A 21,561-nucleotide genomic window follows, 5' to 3' on the forward strand; every position below is an offset into this window, starting at 1 on the left:
CAGCCGTCAACTCAAAAACTCTCCGTTGCGGCTGCCCCTTCAATCTTCCCTCTTGCTCTGTTTTCCTTCTCAAGGCTGAAGCTCCCTGCTTGGCTCTCCAGATTTTCCATCGTCCCCCGCTCTCTGTTTTTTCCTTCGCTTTTCGTCGCCTCCCTCCTATCAGACTCCAACCACTATTTTTCTCCCCCCCTCGATTGGTTTTCCTTGCTTTCTTCTCCGACTCTCCCCTTTCCTCTGGTTGCCTTTTTGCTCTCAAAACCCTTTCTTTCTAGCCCGTCCGAAGCTCTCTGTCCTCTATGCAGCCGTCCGTCTCTTTTCTAGCCACTCCCTCAAAGCTGCCTTTTTTCTCTAGCCGCCCCACCTTCACCAGCCGTTCCCCCACACTTCTCTCTATCTCCCCAAAACTCCCCTTTTGCGGCTGTGTTTTCTTTTCTATTTATATGGGGCACTCCACCCTAAAACCCCAGCCATCTCTCCTATATTTGCAGCTAAGGGGCTCATCGAGCCCTCCCTTGCAAGCTGCGAAAAAACGCAGCTTGCACGTCGCGTATCACTTTTTTTTTTTAAGAATAATATAAATAACAATAAAAACAATAATAATTCAAATAAACTTAAACTTAAATAAAATGTACAAAATTAGCAACCAAAAGATAAAATAAAATAAAAACTAAGATTTTCCTCTTTTTCTTCTTTTTTTCATTTTCATACACTTCTCTCTATCTCCCCAAAACTCCCCTTTTGCGGCTGTGTTTTCTTTTCTATTTATATGGGGCACTCCACCCTAAAACCCCAGCCATCTCTCCTATATTTGCAGCTAAGGGGCTCATCGAGCCCTCCCTTGCAAGCTGCGAAAAAACGCAGCTTGCACGTCGCGTATCACTTTTTTTTTTTAAGAATAATATAAATAACAATAAAAACAATAATAATTCAAATAAACTTAAACTTAAATAAAATGTACAAAATTAGCAACCAAAAGATAAAATAAAATAAAAACTAAGATTTTCCTCTTTTTCTTCTTTTTTTCATTTTCATTCATTTTTCCCTTTTTTTTTCTTTTTTTCCAAGAAATTCTATGCTAAAAACTTAAAAATAAAAATAAAACTAGAAACTAAAAACTAAAAATCGAATAAAACTAACACGACAAATAAAAAACTAAAAATAAACAGTAAATAAAATTACACCAAAAATTTGGTGTCTACACAGTGCCAACACAATGCACATTCAAGACATGCATCAAATTTCAAATTGAACCACCATCAATAGAAACCCTAACCAGGGATTTACTCACCTAGGCCACGAAAACCTTCATAATACCAATCTCTTCAATTTGTTCAGCCTTAGATCTAGCACTTAGATCTCTCATGTCCTAACTTTCTCCATTACACTTTATCAAACTTTAGCCTCTCCATTTTATCTCTTTGCTGTCTTTCCCTTTAGTCAATGCAGTTATAGAACTCGTAGAACTATCCACGAAATCATTAGTACACTTGCTCCTCAATCACACTAACTTCAGCCTTTCGGATGCGATCACTCTACATGTTTAAATCTTTCTTAGTTCTTACACCTGAAGATAGGCTCTCTCCTTGAAAATCAAGAATTTCATATTCAAATTTTGGATAAATTTTTTTTTTCAAAGCGGAAATTTTTTTTCCAGTAGGTAAATAAGTGGAAAATGCATTTTATTTCTTTGAAAACTCTTTTGTTTTTATTCAAAACCATCATATGTGAAATTAACTAGCAAATCTCAGTTTCTTATCTCTGATAACTAATACCACTATTTGCACCGATTCCTTTTATTCTTATAAGTATAAAGATAATTCGAATCTCATTCAATCTTTCACTACTAATCTCTCACATAATGTTTCCTTTCGATATAACACCACATAATTCCTCAGTTTTGTTTCCACCAATGCCATATAAGAAACTCTCAAGTACCAATTCTTTTTAACCACTATGACACAGTAAGTTCTCCAGTTCATGTAATATTCAAGTTAATCCCACAGTCCGGCATCCTAAACTTTAAACCTAAGATACACTACAAGATCTGAAGGCTAAAGCTCTGATACCAACTGTGGTGCCCCCACCTCTCCCTACGGCAAACCCTAGGGTATCAGCGAGGTGTCTGCCCAACTCTCGTCAGGACTCACGTACTCATTCTAGTTTAAAAGAACCACAAGTCAACCATCGACTTATAATTAAGAAATGTTTTGAATATATAAGTCCAAAACTCCCAAGACTGCCATTTACCATTACAATTTAAAATACTCAAATATAACAAAATTTACACTTTAAAAGTCTCTAATTTCATACAAAAGATATACTAACTTCTACCAAAAGCTGCTAGCCTAGAATTTCTCAACTTCCACTTCCAAACCTGTAAAGAAAAACAATTTAAAAGAATAAACTAACGCTCAGTGAGGCCAAGAAAATCAAGCAAGTAAGCAAGTAGCACAAATTAAATTAAATATCACACTTAAAACGATTTAACATGAAATTTTATTTAAGTGCGCAAATAGAAAGCAAAACACACGTAAAAGGATACAGGACCTCTCAGGAGCTATATCCACACGGCTTCACCGATAATCCTGATCCACAATTATCAAGTGTTGACACTCCGTCAACCGAGAAAGTAATAAGTCCATAGAACTCCACTTTTTATTAATTTTCATCCACCGTTACACCTCCTAATGGGCCCGAATATTAAACAAGTTTTGATATTACTCGAGTATATCCAAGCAAGTCAAGTATATGAACCCAAGGTTCACCAAGCTCCTCAATCAAACCCTTGCTGGCTTGAGTTGAATGGCTAGCCATTGGATTTTGGGCGTCCCCACGAGTATAAGTGGTCGATGAGACAATGCTCCAATTAACTTAAAATCGATCATAGTACTAAGTCAGTATGAGAAGCACCTCCCACCCGAATAGAGTGTGGTATATGCTGCCGCTTAGTACTCACGATTACAAGCATGTTCAAGTACAAGTTCAAGTCACGCAAATTCATATACAAGTAGTGAATATTCATGAGGGAGAGGACAAGGGAGATAAAGTACACTCTTGCCTCGACAAGTTCATAAATCATGACAATTTCACATAACACTTGTATACATATCATTTCAAACATAGTACATGAAACATGCACTTGACACTCACCAATTCCAAAAGCAAGCAAGCAAATAAGTCCTTTAATTGTCTGTGCCGGGATTCCATTCGAAATCCTCTTGAACACCTAAGAAAATATCAACTAGCTATCACTAAATGCAAACAACTTTTATACCAATTTCCCCTTAATCCATCACTCACGTATACACTAAGTCACTTGGCATACAAGGGAGAAAATTCATTTGTTTAGGCAACCAAAAAAATGCATCAAGAGAGGCTTAATCCTTTGGAAGTCAAGATTCAAAATGAAGGTCTAAACTCATAAGAAATCTTGTATCCATCCATGAAATCAAACTTAAAGCAGATTAACAATTTCAAAGGAACGTTGGAAGTTCTTAAGAAGGGCATTTTGTTTGAAACCAGAAAATTCCAGCTTTGTACGACAATACTTGAAAAATCACATCTTGAGTTCCGTAAGTCCAAAAATTGAAAACTTTACACCACTGGAAACTAGATTCAATGTAATAAAACTCTCAGAAGACACGTTTTCCAGAGTCAAATCAGAAATCATTCAAATCTCAGTTCCAACTTGCTGCTTCATTAAAACAGGGCAAAACAGTCTCGATTTTCAGTGAACTTTGAAAATTTAGCAAAATTCATAAGAACCAAATTAGCCTCTGAAATTTATAACACTTAAAGAACATCAAATCTAGTTTCAAACGCATAAGCGAAACGAAATTTGGATTTCTCTACACCAAGCTACAACAGTTTTACGAAAGCTGGTTTTTGAAACCTGATCCACGGATTTCCAGCCTTGGAGCATCAACACAGTTTTGAAATCAGGACATAACTAGAGCTACACAAGTCCAAATTTAGTGTAGTTTTTAGCGTTGAAAATTGCATTCAAAGTACTAAAAATCATTAGAAAAAATCATTTTCAAATTCATTTCACAAGAGGAGTGAAAATAAGCTACAAAATGCAACTGTGCAGGTTTCTTAGGTAAAACAGTAAGAGCAAATCAGTCAATTTTGCCGGATCGCCACGGTTCACAAAAAATGAATTAGCAGAGGTACTTTATATCGTTAGAAAGCCCTTGGAGTCTAATTTCAAATACCACAAACAGCACTTGATTTCGACTCTTGGACGACAATTTATTTGCTGTTGAGTGCAGATAGGCAGACTGCCCTGATCAATTTTCCAGATTTAATTTTTCTCTCTTTAGCCTAACTTTCAACCACACAAAAGAAATGATTTTTTAGAGATAATTTTTACACACACAATCCAACACATAACAAGTATTTTTGCAGCAATTTAACAACAAAGTTTGAAATTAAATCAAGAGAAATAAATCAGCAAAATTTCGGACAACACCTCCTCTCTTTCTCTTCAAATTTTCTCTCCAACATTCAAGCCAAAAAATTAAGCTAGAAATAACAAAAATAACAATTAAACAAACAAGAAATCCTCAAGTTCACTATCTAACCATCCACCTCAAGGCATCTACCTAAACAAAAATCAAGAAAACAACTGGTTTCCTCAAGTCATCTAACCTAGTTTTGGTTAAGGTTTCAAATACCCTTGCATAACAACCCAAAACCACTACTTACTCTTGTATAAAATTAAAGATCAAGGGAAGTGAAACTTGTTACCTCTCCAAAACTTCTTCAACCCTAGTTAGAGCCAAGATTTGCACCACCAAACCAGTCAGAAATCACCACAAGGTAAGAGCTTTCTTCTAGTTAGATCAACTTCCAAAGGTTTGAAGGTGTTAGATGAATTCTTGGAGCAAGATTTGTGAATGAAGTTGGAGTTTTTCTCCTCTTCTTTTGGAGCTTGGAGGTTCAGCCAATGAGAGAGGAAAAGGAGAGAAGATGAAGCTTTGAATTGTGATGTGAAGGTGAGAAGAAAGCTAGCTTTTGGTAGTTAAAAGGTCAACTAGGAATAGTAGCCCAAATAGTGTCATACACTACTAATTTCCTTCTTGTTTCCTACTTTCTAATACTAACCTTCCAAGGTAGTTTCCTTTATACTACTAATATTCATTCTTATTAGTCCGAGGTAAATTCTCCAAATCTCCAATTAATTGCGCCAGTGCGATTTTTTTTGAAATTTTTGACACGTAAGCGATAAAAATATGTTTTGAGTAAAATTCATGCTAAAATAATAAAATTAAATAACACCAATGCAAATAATTTTAAAATAAGTAAAATTTAAGAATAAAAATACAAGTCCTCGCAAATTATTAATTTATTTCCACTCTATTAAAATTCTAATTCTTTAAAATTTTTAATTTAATAAAAGTAGAGGTCGTTCCTAGCCTAGCAAAAAAGTTTTTTCAGCCACCACTTTTATCTAATAAATCTATATTTCCTTGCAAAGTTATTTCTCAATTCCTTCTTGCATGTTCAAAATTGCTGATTCCCTTTCTCCTAAATAGTTTAACACCTAAATGAGTATTTTAAATGGGTATTTTAGACACAATATAGAATTAGAAATCTTTCAAAATAATTTATAAGTTTAGCATATGAGATGGTTGATAAGAGGTCAGTTGAGTAGTCAAGGTTGAGACCCTTAGATCTAAAGGGTCTAGGTTCAAATCCCTCATCCTTTTTCCCAGCTAGAAATTTTTTTTTAGTCATATGGTTAAATAAGTTTTTGATATTAGATTATCTTCTTTAAAGAACTAGGTAACATACATGAAATATGATGCATCTATCATAATTTATTTGAAAGAAAAATATATTAAACTTTTACAAGAACTTGCTTACAAAATCAATTGATGTCAATTCTTACTACTTGAGAAGATTGTTAAATTGAATCTTGAAATATGTTGAAAAGAAAATTCTATTTATTATAATACAAATGTTACTATTCCAAGCGATTCGGGAGTTTATGTGCGGGGTGCCAATCCATAAGAGTTTTGCTAGCACGCTACTGATCTTGATCCCAAAGAGAGACTCGCCGCAGACTTTTGCCGATTTTCGACCCATCAGTTTGTGCACGTTTGTCAGCAAGGTTTTCACCAAGATCCTATGCAATCGGCTAAAGGTGGTCCTGCCCTCTATTATCTCCTTGGAACAATCAGTGTTTATACAGGGCAGAGAGATATCAGACAATATTTTGTTGGCACAGGAATTAGTGGGTGCAATTAACAAGCAAGTTCGCGGTCATAATACTATTTTCAAACTAGACATGATGAAAGCCTTTGACCGAGTTTCCTGGGACTTCTTATCTCGACTTCTTCTCAAATTTGGCTTCCATCCACGGTTTGTCCACATAGTGATGAACAATTTAACCTCCTCATAGTTCTCAATCCTAATTAACGGAGGACAGCATGATTTCTTCCAGCCCTCCAGATGATTGAGGCAGGGCAACCCCCTCTCTCCTTTTCTGTTTATCTTGGTGTCAGAGGCTCTTAGCCGGGGATTGATTAAGCTGGTAGATTCGGGTGCCGTCCACAGCTACGCACAGTCAAGGGGTACCTCGCCAGTGTCTCACCTAGCGTTCGCCGATGACATAATTATATTCATCACAGGAGACCGGCGATCGGTGAAAGTTCTTATGCATTTCTTGGACGTGTATTAGGATGGCTCGGGCCAAATGGTAAACAAGGACAAAAGCTTTTATATGACCTCCTCTAGGTGCCCCTCCTCCAGGAAACGCCTCATATCTAGATTGACAGGCATGCGACGCCAAACCCTACCCTTCGTGTATTTGGGGTGCTGACCACATATGTGATCCTTCCACCTGTTTTTTTTTTTTTTAATAATAGCACATGTTCCTACATTCTTTATCTAAACCTATTTTCTTTTTGTTAATAATTAATCTATTCTCTATAAATTCATTAAATACTATACATAAATGTTCATAATATTCATCTAGATTGTTGCTAAAAACTAGATATCATCTTTAATAGAATAAATAATTTTTATTTATCAAATATTCTATCCATCCTTCTCAAGAGTAGATGAAGCATTTTTTAATCCAAATGATATGATTATCCACTCATAATGACCTTCACTCATACCTTCAAGACAAGTGAAGAAGGTTTTCCATTAGTTATCCATTTTTATTTACCAAAATTCAAAAAAAATCAAATTGACTAAATACTCTTGCTTCTTGTATGCAATTTATTAATTGATATTTATCTAATATCTTGTACTGATCTTTATAGGAATATCATTAAATCTTTTGTAATTTGTTACAATTCTAACTTTCTCTCTTTTCATATTAGCATGATTTTTTACCATAATTGTTGTACTAATGTCTGCTACTATTTTGTCTAATTATTTCTAATTTTAATTCTTTCATTTGTATGCTAAATTCTATTATATCTTGGGAGCTATAGTGCTATTTTAATAGTAAAATCTACATTTTTAATATTTTTTTCGAAACGATTCTTGTTACATATTAATAATAAATTGAGCTTTACAATTTGGAACAAAGGCCCCTTATTTCTATACATAAGTGCTTAATAACACAGAGGATTGATCCATTCCTTATCATGTAAAATGCCTAAAGTATAGTCACCAATTCTATTACTAACATGGTTAATATTTTTAGTCAAAAAACAAAAAGAGCACATGGGAAATAGATCTTTCAAACTAAGTATATCCTCAACTAAAGTGTGCAGTTTGATGTTTGATGCACTTCTAGAATGGATTTGCTGGAGTAGTTGCTTATTGCAGCTCTGTATGATAATTTTCCTCCATTCCTTCACTGCTAGTTTACTCATGGCTAACTTGATTGCTTCAATTTTGTCCAATTGTGGATAATTGTAACTTCTATCGTATATTGCCCAAGCTGCCACTATAACATCTTCTTCAATCATAGCAGTCACTCCTGTACCAACCTCATTACTATTCGATCTCTACTTCTCCACTTCTCGACTTCTGTCTTTTTAATATCAAGGTGTGCTCGAAATTTGTTTCTATCCCAATATTTAATAGGATTTTCCCCTAAAACTTGAGTTTCTTTTGCTATCCTAATAAAAGCATTTGCATCTTTCTTATATTTAGGTAATATTTTATTATCTTCTATTATTTTACTCATAGATATATAATGTAGTGTATTTTCAAGTTTTGTAAATTCTTCAATTTCCTCAATTGTAAATCCATAAAGCTACTATTTTCTAATTCTTCCATTTTGCCTACTTCTTTTATTATGGTATATTTTGGAAAACTGAAATTTTTATGATCAAGGCTACTAATTTTATCAAGTCCAAATTTTATTACACCAGTTTTACCACACTTGATAGGCAACTGTGATACTAATTATGATATGTAATAGTCAGTAGGGTTAAAACACACCCATTTGAAAAAAAAATTGTCAATGTGGTGAGAAGTAAAACATACCACCTAATATAGAACGAATAAAATTTTATCCAACAATAATTTTGTATTGGTGATTATGGTTACCCAAGCCTATGGAGAATGAAATATTTACTCCAAAATGACCATCAAATGTTCTAAAAAAAAATTAGAGTATTTTGAACATAATAATCATATCAAATAAGAGTTTTATCCATTCAATGGACACTATAGTTAAGTTTATGTTTGCAGGCTCCAGATACAAGAAAACATCGATATGAGATTTAGTGCATTCAATATCAATTATTTCAAATTCTTTCATGATAATATTGTTCTCAAATTTTTTTTTGGTAAATTACATTAATTAAAGAAGTATAATCCTGGTTTTTGAGATATTAGTATTAATTTCTGCTTTTATTTCCTTGTATTCACTTATTACTATTTGTTTTCCCATATTATTAGTTAATTTCTCAATTTCTCTTTCTAAGTGTTTGTTTTCTAGACTTAATTTTTCTACCTATGTTTCAGAAAGAATCTTCTATTTTTCTTTTTCTCATCTTGCTTTTTCTATTTTCAGCTTTTTTTCTCTAATTCTACATATACCTTGTACATGTCTAATTCCCGCTTCATTTGGATTAGTTGTTTTTAGGGGTGTTTTTGAAATATTTTACTGTAGTAGTGTATATAAAAAATTTTTACTATAGATTTTTTTGAAATATTTAATAAATTGTATAGAAAAGATGTTTTTTGAATTGTTTTTGTTTGTGTATTACTGCAGCATTGTATTTGAAAAACTTATTTTTGAAAAATAGGCCAATCCATTTTTAATGTTGCTAATTTTATTTCTAAAGTCTCCTTTTTAGTATAATGTTCTATTCTAGAAATTTCTATTAGAAAATGCTGATACATACAATATTTACACATCATAAAATTGCAGTTTTGACGCCAAATGTTTAAACTATCAGCGACTTTAGTCAGTACAGTTTGAACAAAAGCAAATCTAGTACTAGTTATTTCAATTTCTAAGTACATTTAGTCCAATTGACCAATCTTGACAAATTGTTATGGGAATCTAGCCACGTGAGTAGCATGTGGCAGCGACTAATTTTTAGAAAAAAATTAGAAAGAAATCAAATTAGGGTGATTGTTACTTGATCTTTGAACTTTATTATCTTTTGACTTAAGCATCAATTCTATGTAACTCATGTTTTAGCAAATTTCAGAGGCATGAAGGATCAAATTTGCTTCTTTCATGACCTTCAAAAACATATTAGAGCCTCTAAACCTAGGCTCAAAATTGACAAAAAAAATTGGCTTCCTATCCTTGAAGTTTGAACAGTTTATGCAGCTATTTTTCATCCTCTTTGAGGATGCTGTTTCTCAACACAATCCTAACATATATATGTCACAAGTAATTCTAGAAAAACCTCATTAAGGCTAGGTATCCCATTTTTTGTTTTGGCAAATCCCCTAAATAGGAGAAAGATGTCAACCCTAATTTTATTAAGAGGTAATAGAAACCATGAATAAGGAAGGCCTAAGCCTTTTTCTCCAGTACAGGACAAGATGCAAAAAGATTAAAAGAGGAGTACTACTTCTTTACAAAATAGGACCTCATATATGGTAAAATAATCTTATCAAAACAAATAATAGAGCTAAATTGTTGTGGTAATTTTGAAAGTGATAAAAAAGTATGCTGACCCAATAGTGAAAGTTACGCAAGAAAGTCTACTACTAATTTTGCCTCTCTATAAACATGTCAAATTTGCTGGAAAATCTAAAACAGCAAATGCACAATCCAATTCTGCACATTACAAATCGGCCAGCTAGAAGACATCTTAGATAAAATTAGATGGATCAAGACTTGTGAATACACCTCAACCTCAATCTCTCTGATTCCATGTTGTTGATATAGTTGCAACCCAAACAAAAGAGCTTTCCCCACTGCCAAAAGGACATAACATTTTTACCAAACTCCTTGTAAAAAGCAAAGATAAGTTTACTATAATGATCACGCAATAGACCATCACTAGAAGCATAAAAATTCCTCATATTAACATCTATATTGACTTTAAATTTACCCACCAATGGAGGAATCCCAAAAATAGGCATCACTCTAAATTTCTTTGAAGGCTGAATCTTGAATAAAGAATATAGATAAGTATCTTCATATCCTTGTAATTGCTGGACTATTAAAAAAGAAGCCACCTCCAACAATGTAAGAAATTTGTCAATTGAAAATATGCTCGTAAATTACTCCCATATACCTAAACTCATTTCTTGCACACCATAAAAATCACACAATAACAATTGGCATCAAACACCTGATATTGTTTGCACATAACTTCAGCAAAGGAAATAACAATGTCATGATCATAGAAGATATAAATGATCATAGTTTAGGTGTCCATTGTTTATGTTGTGTTTTATTTTTTTGTTTTTATTTTTATTTTTGTGCTCTTGTTTCTTCATATATATGTCTAGAAATTTTGTCAAGAACTTTTTCCTTTTGGTTGCTTCTTGACTTTAATTTGACATCTAGGGTACCAAAAATACATGTTTCATCTCCTTTTGTTAAGTTCTGAACTTAAACTATTCTCCCCTAGTTTAAGTTGCAACTACAAATTAGGTTTCTTTAACCATTATCTGAAGATGAAAATAAGATAAAAAAAAAAGTTTCTAATGTCGACGTTCCTTAATAATCAATTAATATGAAGAGCTCATAGGAAACTTGAAATTTTATAGTATGCACATGCAATTAATATGTGAATATGTAGCAAATTTTCTTTTTCTATCATACATTTGTAATATGAAAAATGAAGTAACTTAGTTTTAAAAGTTTTCTTTTGAAAAACCACATGTGTAAGTAGCCATATGTAATCATTAGGTTTGATAGAATTACAAACTTCTTTGAATTGGTCGTTAAATGAATCCAAATTATAGTGTAAAGCAGAAGTCAAAAAATAAGGCATTGTTAGACAATATGCATCGGTGGACAATTGACTAGTTGATACAAAAAAAAAAAAAAAGAATTTTATGCAACTAAGAAACTTTTCTATTTAAAAATATGGGAGAGGCCCGTACATTGCACGGTAATTGATACCTATGGAATAAAACTCTGTTTAGAGAGCAAGTAATAAACAAAGTTTGACACTTTGAAGTGTAAAAGTGTAAGTGCAAAAACTACTAAAGATAAAGCTGCATGGATAAGAATTTAATAACAGCTATATAAATTCTAAGTGTAGCAATTAGTGATGCTTGAAGTAATACAAGAAAAGACAAAGCCAAATTATGAAATTTTCCAAAACATGGAATCAATGGCAAGAGTAATAAAATCTTTGGAAACATGTGTCTCACTCCATGAATTCATGGAGGTAAGCTGCTATAGACACAAGTAGAAAAGTCTTTAACTTGTTTTTTCTATAATTACATTGACAAGAATTTTCAAAAGATAGCAACATGTTTGTGCTTATATTTCTTCCTCAGCACTAAATTTGAACCACTTCTTTGTCATGCACAACTTCATTAACAAATACCAAGCAATCACATAAACATTCATCAAAATATTTTCCAAAACATAGAGTCTTGGTGACTATAGTCATTATAAACACCAAAAAATCCTAATATAATTAGGCACGTAACCACCAAATCTAGCAGCTTTAGCGGAACTTATAAGGCCGTTGCATGGTGGGAATTTTCTCCACAACCAAAGGAAGGATAGAAATTCCAAAAGCATCCCTAACCTATACAAGAATTTGCTGATGATATCATGTCTGTATAGCTCATATACGAAAGATCAAGTGAAAAAGCAGTTCATAATAATATCAACAGCCAAGGTGTATTGAACCATGTTGACATTACTATAACAAATTTAAGCAAGAATCCAATCTCAGTTGTTCCTTCAACCTGCTCAACTAAGTTTCAGCCAATTGCTGATAAAATATCTCCAATTTCAATCCAAATTTTCAACCATTTACCTGAAATCATTTGTGTTGCATAACTCATAAGACATGTATCCAGTTTCTCATGAACTTTATTCAACAAATATTGGCACATTGATAGCTATTTATTCAACAAATAATGGCACATTGATAGCTACAAGGGGTATAATATAGTCTAAACAAGTCAAAATAACAACACACAGAAGTGCTAGAGGAAAAATCTTTCGTGACTTATCAACTTTACCTGTGATAGTACTAACATCTTCCTAAAAAATGAGGTTCCAAAATAGTGTAGTGAAAAACAAAATTCCAATCTTTTTACACCACCCTTTAGGCCTAAATTGATCTGTGAGGATGAACTTGTGGAGTTGGTATCAATGATATTAATATAAATCATGCTAATGAGATTATGCCAAAAACAACTACTATATACCCAACCACATAAACCTGTCTCATTACTATATAAAAAGTACCATGAGTCTTGGTATTTTGAAGTGTAAGTATAATTATTGTTATTATCTTAATTTTTATTATTCTAATTATGCCCTTATTATTGATGATGGAAGTTTCATATTATACTCTTTTTAGTTTTTAATTTATTATGATGATTAAAATTCATTATGTCATATCTATTGATTTAAAAGAAAATAATGGTTGATGACAAGAAAAAAATGTTAAGCATTAGAGACTAAGTAGGATTGGATCTTTGTTTTCTATTTGTCCAAAATGCCCATCTCCCTAAGACTTAGATTTATTGAATTTCAATAGTAGCAATAATTGTAGCAATTAGGAAAAACAACTGTAACCTTAATTAAATTAATTTGAATTATCGTGACAATAAACAAAATATAAAACTCCAATTAGAACCAACAGTACTGGTAGGCCTTAATTCTATTTGTCCCTAACAGTATTGGTCGGCTTGATGAAAAGATTGTTAGGATCCAGGTGCTGAACAAACAACTATTGAGATATCAAGTGTACAACAATTTAATGAGGAACAAGCTACAAGCATGAAAGATAAACGACACACAATATTTAACGTGGTTCGACTCCACCATTGAGCCTACGTCCACGGAGAGAAACCTGTTCTTTATTATGAGAGAAAAACTCTATACAAGAATACAACTTGAACCCAAGGCCAACTCTTGTATACCATCTCTCATCTCTCAAGAACCCTCTCTCACACCCCATGTATAAGGCTACATGATACCCCTTGTGTCTCCTTGTGTGCCTCTTGTGTCTCTTTGTGTAGTATGCCAACCTACCTATTTATAGAGAACATTACTGCCCAAAAAACCAAATAACAATTGGAAACCAATACTATTTCCTAAACTCATATAGAATAGAAAATAGTATCTAGCTAAATAGGAATTTACTTGACTACTACTTCAAGTAACTAAATCCAATTAGGAAACTAGTTACTTCCCACACCAAATAGGAATTCTACCTAAAAGAAATTAAGCCAATTTCCTAACAAATCTCCACCTTGGCGAAAATTTCTTTTAGCAACCATTTGCCTTCAACTACCAAATGATATGGTACCAAACTACACACCCGAATCAATACAGTCCTGACACCAAATTGATTCAATCGGCAAATGAACATGTGTAGTTACCCCGAGTCCAACCTCCAGTTGACTCGTGCGAAGGTGCCTCAATTCGCCATCTCCCTTTGCAGGATTTCTTCTCACCACCATTTGCAATCCGGGATCCCCCTTCTGTGAGCGCTAACCCTAACCATTGAGGCAACTAAGTGGTAAAATCACCATAATTCTTCCCATCCTCTGGACTGTCTTGCCACATGTGGTTTCCAAGACTCCACCTAAAACGAAAAACTCGTACCTGTCAGAGTCTTTGGCGCATAGAAATTAGATCTCCTTGTTTCTTTGGGACACGTGCCACACCACCTAAAAAACATAACCAAAATCTAAAATTCACCGGGATGAAGAATCAACCGTTGGAGGTGTGAGAAAGTCTCCATCGATTCATGTCCAAAATCAAAATTGGACTCCATTTTTTCCTTGACCTTTGAATCACCTGCCTAGATTCACCGTCAAGTATTTTCGTACTTTTTGACTTCTCATCATTCACCATCAATGCTTTTTGCCAAGCTATTGAAACAAGGATATCACCCATTAAATTGTTCAATTGGTAACAACTACCAATCCACTTGATCTCAGTAGTTAACTAGGATCCAACTACGAACCTTGAGCAGCCCAGTCTCACAACCAAGCTCTGATACCACTTGTTAGGATCCAGGCGTGAAACAAATAACTATTGAGATATCAAGTGCACAACAATTTAATGAGGAATAAGCTACAAGCATGAAAGATAAACGACACACAATATTTAACGTGGTTCGGCTCTACCATTGAGCCTACGTCCACGGAGAGAAACCTGTTCTTTATTATGAGAGGAAAACTCTATACAAGAATACAACTTGAACCCAAGGCCAACCCTTGTATGCCATCTCTCATCTCTTAAGAACCCTCTCTCACACCCCATGTATAAGGTTACACGATACCCCTTGTGTCTCCTTGTGTGCCTCTTGTGTCTCTTTGTGTAGTATGCCAACCTACCTATTTATAGAGAACATTATTGCCCAATAAACCAAATAACAATTGGAAATCAATACTATTTCCTAAACTCATATAGAGTAGAAAATGGTATCTAGCTAAATAGGAATTTACTTGACTACTACTTCAAGTAACTAAATCCAATTAGGAAACTAGTTACTTCCCACACCAAATAGGAATTCTACCTAAAAGAAATTAAACCAATTTCCTAACAAAGATGGGGGCGGTTTTCTTCAGATAATCAATGTAGAGAGCTGGAAAGGTAGCAATGTTGATGACATCACTGAGAAATTTTCATATTTCAATGAGAGAACCCTAGAAGGGGCCAAAAGCGTGATCAGCCAAGATGACAAAGTTACCATTTCCAAGAAAGGCAACAAGGAGCTCAACTATGAATTGATGAGAGTTTCAGGAGTATTCCGGATAAAGGAAAAGATGAGAAAGCCAAGAATGGCTAGTAAAGGCCCTGCAACTTGAACTATGGGCTATTCCTTAAATAGCAGATATGAATCTCTTCATGTCAACCTATTCCAACCAGAAACCACAATCTAACAACAAATACAAATTAATAGAGCAATCCAACTTTCCAAGAACCTATGCTCAACTAAAACAAAGACATTAGAGAGAGTCATATCTGTACTGAGCCAAGTAGCAAGCTCTTCTGATTGCACCACAAACATTGAAAGACCAAATTGCCCATAATATGGTAGACGAAAATTAGTGAACAGTAAGCCTACCAACTAATTTTTACATACAAAAATCTTAGACTAAATGATTAACGACGTAAGCAAAAAGATGGCTCACCCCTTGACTTTAGGAATCCTGATATTTGTATCTATTACTTAGAAATATCGTGATTTTAAGTAACTTTTTAGAGATGGACTCATATATATACTCATAATAGGTCACGTGTTTTGCATGTGATTATAAAATCATAAAATATAATATTTCTCATACATTAAAATTTATTTGTGAAATTTTTTTAACAAATTTATTATTTGCATATTTTTTTTCTTTTTTATTTTTTTAATAAATGGGAGGTTTTGAATCCAAGAATTCATATTTATAATATCTTTCACCTTACCACCCAACCCAATCCCCTCTTTTCTTTTTTATTTAATTTTTCATCTTCTTTAATTAATTGTCCTTAAAACCATTATTTTAAAATAAAAAATAAAGGATGCATTCAGTCTCTTTCAAATTACAATAATGGCTTTAAGGACAATTAATTAAAAAAGATGAAAATTTAATATTTAAGAAAATAAAGATTTGACCAATATGAAATGATTTGACAAAAGTATCAATATTTTCAATGGTATGTACAATATCGATACTTCTAACTATTTCCTTTTTCCAAGACAAACAAAATATAATAATACCACTAAAATTCTTTGATTCTTAATTAGATATATGAACAATTTTTATTTTTCTTTTGAAGTTGAATGACCTGAATTTGCACGCTAAACAAAAGTTAATTGTTTGCCAATCATTGGGGTTAGTATAGTGGCAAGATGAGAGCTCTTAGAGTTCTCTCTAATGTTAAAGTTCAGAACTCAAATCCTGTGCCTAATAATTGAGGATGAAAAGGGTGTGAAATGGGGTGAGAGGATCAAAAAAAGAAAATAAAAATAATTTTTTGTATAAATATTGGTTGCATGCTCTACCATTATTATTTTTCATGTTATGTAAGTTGAATTTGTTAGTTGCATGATGAAATCCCCAATATAATGTTTTATGCACCATTTTTTTAAAAATGAAGAGATATATATTCTTTGAAGCTGAACTCGTTGTATTATTTTGTGTGTTATTTCTATTAATGATGGAGTATAAATGATCCACACATATATAAATTTTTTATGTCTAATTATTCATTTTTTGAAAATTGAAATTTCATTGGTAGAGATAATTGAGTTTTTCTTTTTTTTTTTTCTATTTTTTGGGCAGAATCTGACATGAAGCACAAACGACAAAGATTTTATCTCCTAAGAGCACTTTCTTTTGGTATCAAAATTAATATTTTTGAAGATTTGATAATTTAATTAGTCTGTAAGTAATCAAAAATTTTAATGGAATCAAAGAAAATAGAATACAAAGAGACACATTGGTTTGGAGTGTTATATTTTGTCTATTGTCTTCATAATTCAAATTTAATTCAGCTTACAGTTTTTTTCCGAACTGCTACAATTATTGCTATTATTGAAATGCAATAAATCTAATTATTAGAGAGAAAGGTATTTTTGGACAAATAAAAAGCAAAGATCCGACCCTGCTTAGTCTCCAATGCTTAACATTTTTTCTTGTCATCAACCATTATTTTCTTTTAAATCAATAGATATAATATAATGAATTTTAATCATCACAATAAATTAAAAACTATAAAAGAGTATAATATGAAACTTCAATCATCAATTAATAAGGGGATAATTGAAATAACAAAAACTAAAATCGTCAAGTTTCCTTGCTTAGTCACACCGGATGCTCGGAATAGAATGATGAGCTTATACGTTATGCATCCTTTCTGGAGAGTATCTTTGTTAGAAGTAGGCTTTTCCCCCAACCAGTAGGCTGTAACATGTTCCCATAAGCTGATTGAATTAGTCATGTTGATTTCGAACGATCTTAATTTGATAAATATCAGATTTTAGGTTGCTTTATTATGCTTATGTTGATTTTCCTATCTTTTTCTAATCTATAAATTAATACTAATAAGTCCAAATCCCAAACAAAACCAATCTTAAGTTTTAAAATTTCCTGTGTTTTGTGGATTATCATCCCAACTCTGCCATAATAGCCTTTATTATCAGAACCAGACAATGCCATCTTCTTAAAAAATTTGTACTACTTTGTTACTAGTGACTACTACCTGCTGGCAAGCGATATTCAGAGGTCCCTGTCTTTCTTCTTCTGCTTTTTGATACATCTATAGCCTGAACCGAGGGACGATTGCATCCGCTGGTTGTCAATGTGCAATGTTGAAGAATCCTTGGACACAACATCTTAAACAAAGAAGCTTTCAAGGATCTTTTTTTTAAAAAAAAAAAAACTTTCAAGGAAAAGTTGATTAGTTCAAATGACAAAAGTAATGAGAATCCAAATTCTTGGTCATTGGAGCTAGTTATGGTTAATTTTTGGCCTCTCAGCATTAAAACCAAAATGCCCACCTCAGGGGCTGGCAGTCAAACAGCTTAACGGATAATTTTCTCCTCATTATACAGTATCCTGTTTCAAGACTGAGGATCACCAACTTTACGGACAAAGGTTCACCTTAACGCTCAGCAATGACAAACTTTAAAAGGCAAAATCCACAGCAATCTAAACCCTTGTTAATTAAACCAATCACCCTTAGAATTTGACTCTCCCAACTATAAGACAAAAGCCCCGATATCATTCAGGGTCTTGCAATCAAACAGCTTAATGGGATGATGTTCTCCTCATAATAGGACTTGTACCCAAGAATACCTTCATCCATGAAGTCTGAGGATGAAGGTGATTTGCAAATCACAGTCTTTTCAAGATTCCCGTCGGTTGGATCATATATATAAAATTTGGAGGGACAATGGATGTCCGCATCTTCGTCAAACAACACCACCTTTCCATCAGGGAGTATACCAACCGGTCCAAATCGATACTTCCTTGACGTTGGAAGGTCAAGTTTATGCTCAGTCCACATCCCTGACTCTTGACCATTGCCGTAATAACAAATCACTGCCTCATTATGGGACCACGTTCTGACTAAAGCTAGACCAGGTCCAAACTGCAGTGGATAGCAAAACTTAGGCGTGGGAATAATCTGAAACTTCTCATGATCAAGTTCAAAAGCAATAAGATGGTTATCTGAATTCGTAGGGCCTAAGTTAGTTGGTTCCATCCAGTATAGAACTCCAGTGAAGCATATGCTACGTGATCTGATTTCCCAAGGTGCAGGCTTAATGCTTCTCCATGATGAGTCAACACCGAGGGTCAGAATCTCACAATCTAGATTAAGAACGAACTCGGAATTGTCCTCAGGATACAGAATATTATCATCATAGTCCTTGTATACTGGACAAATCTTGAGTAACTTGTACAATCTACTAGCGGGGTCAAAACCAAGATGGTAACTACAAGAACTGGATTCATGTCTAGAAACAGGGAGTCGTCTGCATTCTCGGGTGGCAATGTTGCACAAGTACGAATAGTTGCTGTAGTAAAAACATAGAAGGCCCTTGACAGTGTCAGTGCAGCCCATTCCCTCCATGCCGTGATCCAAGGTTAGGTGATGAGAAAGGTACTTAACAGGGCCATCAAACAGGCTTTGATAATAGAAATCTCTTGTCGAATCTTTTCTCCAGTGGAAGGGCTCAGAAATAAGGAGACCTAGAAATCCACCACGGCTCCCTGGCAAAGGACGGATCCTTAATAATTGATTGTCATCGCTTGGAAACGCACTTACATCGCATCAGGGACTTGGTTGGAAGCTATGTCAGGATTTCCCATATCATCTCATTAGGAAGTACTTGATTTGGAATGAGACAAGGATTAGCACGGCAATGGCTTCCCACTTTCTTTGAAATGCCTATTGGTAATCTAGGTTCTTCAGCAATGAGCTCATTCACAGCATCAGCTACACTTGGAAGTGGTGACCTAACCAAAATCTGTTTTCTTAAAGGCTCAAATTCTGGTTTCAAAGGCACAAGGAACTGGAACAAGCGTTGCTCTTCCCGGAACTTTACATAATAGTCCAAACTTGTTAATTCTGGTGGCTCCATCGTAGCCAACTGATCCCATATTCTTGTCATCAGAGAGTAAAATTCTGGAACGCTTCTGTCGCCCTGAACTAATCCTCGCAAGAAATTCTCCAACTTGTACTTCCGAGCAATATTGACTTTAGTGAACGCTCTTGCTAAATGATGCCATACTTCCTTAGCCAAACTGAATTTCTATCAATGCTTGCCGATTGACGGTCCCACAGAGTCGTTAATCCAAGTGAGTATTTTAGCATTGACCGTGTCCCATTCAGATAAAAGTTCTGCATAATTTTCAATCCCTTCAACCGGTTTCTCAAGAGTTCCATCAACATATTTCCAAGCGTCCTTGCTAATAAGATAATTTTTCATCAAATAAGCCCAAGTTGTGTAGTTGGACCAATCAAGTTTGATAGCAACTACCTGACTTCCCTCAGCATCCATAACCTTGTCGCACGGTAGTTGTAGTACTAGCAATGCAGATTCTCAGAGACAAAATATCAAACAACTGGTGAGCACAAAAATATACAAACTCGGAAAATAAACTTTTCTTTCTTTTTAAGGGTAGAGGAATTCAGGAATGTAGAACAAATGAGGAGTATTTCGTTAATGGTCGATAAAAGGGAAGAAGAGAGAAAATTTCCACCCACAAATAGATTCCAAAGCCGCAAAATTAGAAGCATTTGAAAAAAGAAGAGCATCAATATGGAATGGCACTTTAATGCCTAATTTATATCAGTTGTAACAAACTAGACGAGCGGTTGCTTAGTGGCTGAGTTGCCAAGAAACCAGACTTCAAAAAGAGCAAAGCGTTGTTTTGGCTCCACGAGCAAACAGGACGCCTTTAAATGAAAGCAGATTTTTTTTTTTCCTAAGGAAAAAATGTAGTTTTGGTCCCCAAAGTTTAGCATAGGAGCCATTCTAAATACCAAATTATACTAGTGATTCGTTCAATCTGTATTTCATTTTTGTCATTTTTTTTTCTTTTACTTTTTTCTTTTTTTCTCCACAATTGGCGCCTATTTTTCCTTGTAAAATTAATTTACATAAATTTTGTTTTCTAATTCATGTTTAGTTTCTAAATTAGCCAGCTAAAATTTTTTCGTGTCCTTCACTAATTCTGGAATCTATTTTTAAAACTCTATTCCAGATGGAAATTTACATCAATGCGTTTATTTTCCAAGATGGAATTTAAAGGCCGGGATTTAATGGATAACCACAAAAAAAAAAAAAAAAACGATCTTGGGAACATAATTTAGTTATTAAGCGGTCACTTATTCTATTAAAATTAATCTAGAATTAGATATATGTTAGCAATGTCTACCTTTGAACGTAACTAAGAAGGTAGATATACACAAAATTAGTCAAGATTTTTAAGAATATAGCCTAACTAATGCCTGGTCATTAAATTTTAATGGAAAAAATTTTCAAATCAATTAACCTATAACCTTTCTAAATCAATTTCTATTTCATAAGGGATTCTAATTCTAAAACAAAACTTAAATGTTGGTAGACGTTAAAAACCCCAATAATGCTTAGAATCACATTCATGTTTGGAAATAGATTAAAATCATTAATATTAATAATATGGGCATTATTGGAAAACGAAAACTAAACCACTAGGATATCTAAATGTATACCTTCATCTTTTTAGTAACTTCTCCCTTTCATTTAGTTACACATATGTGATTATGTGAGCGGTTAAACTTTAGTATCATGATGATCTTTTTTTTTTTAATTTTAGACAAGGGTCACGTGACTCCATTCCGATAATAATTGAAAAAAATTGGTCACTTATCCTAGAAGTACTTTAAATTTGAAAGATTAGGGACCAAATTTGTTTTAACCCAAATTTCGGGAACTTAAATCGCACGTATGCTAAATTTTGAAAACCAAAACTGTATTTCTCCCT

The 21,561-nt window shown here is 33.7% G+C and overlaps 2 protein-coding genes and 1 pseudogene across 2 annotated transcripts; all 3 read right to left on the reverse strand.

Annotated features, from left to right (window-relative positions):
• Nucleotides 1-12,068: 12,068 nt before the first annotated feature.
• LOC113735736 (probable polyamine transporter At3g13620) lies at nt 12,069-12,806 on the reverse strand (annotated as a pseudogene).
• Nucleotides 12,807-18,313: 5,507 nt separating this feature from the next.
• Nucleotides 18,314-19,162, reverse strand: LOC113735737 (putative F-box protein At1g47730). The gene has a single exon (XM_027262730.1). The coding sequence runs from the start codon at nt 19,160-19,162 to the stop codon at nt 18,314-18,316; it is 849 nt and encodes a 282-aa protein (XP_027118531.1).
• Nucleotides 19,163-19,382: 220 nt separating this feature from the next.
• LOC113735738 (uncharacterized) lies at nt 19,383-20,093 on the reverse strand. The gene is made up of 2 exons (XM_027262731.1): nt 19,859-20,093; nt 19,383-19,807 (listed from the first exon to the last, which is right to left on the reverse strand). The coding sequence occupies exons 1-2, from the start codon at nt 20,091-20,093 to the stop codon at nt 19,383-19,385; spliced, it is 660 nt and encodes a 219-aa protein (XP_027118532.1).
• Nucleotides 20,094-21,561: the final 1,468 nt, after the last annotated feature.

This window comes from Coffea arabica, chromosome 3c, assembly GCF_036785885.1.
Source record: "Coffea arabica cultivar ET-39 chromosome 3c, Coffea Arabica ET-39 HiFi, whole genome shotgun sequence".
Lineage (NCBI taxonomy): Eukaryota > Viridiplantae > Streptophyta > Magnoliopsida > Gentianales > Rubiaceae > Coffea > Coffea arabica.

What these genes read in the sequence shown, in the direction of transcription:
- LOC113735738 (XM_027262731.1), bottom strand. Translation starts at nt 20,093, where the DNA reads ATGGATGCTGAGGGAAGTCAGGTAGTTGCTATCAAACTTGATTGGTCC. An exon ending in CTCTGTGGGACCGTCAATCG is followed by an intron (nt 19,808 to 19,858) that starts GCAAGCATTGAT and finishes GGCATCATTTAG; the next exon opens with CAAGAGCGTTCACTAAAGTC.
- LOC113735737 (XM_027262730.1), bottom strand. Translation starts at nt 19,162, where the DNA reads ATGGAGGGAATGGGCTGCACTGACACTGTCAAGGGCCTTCTATGTTTT.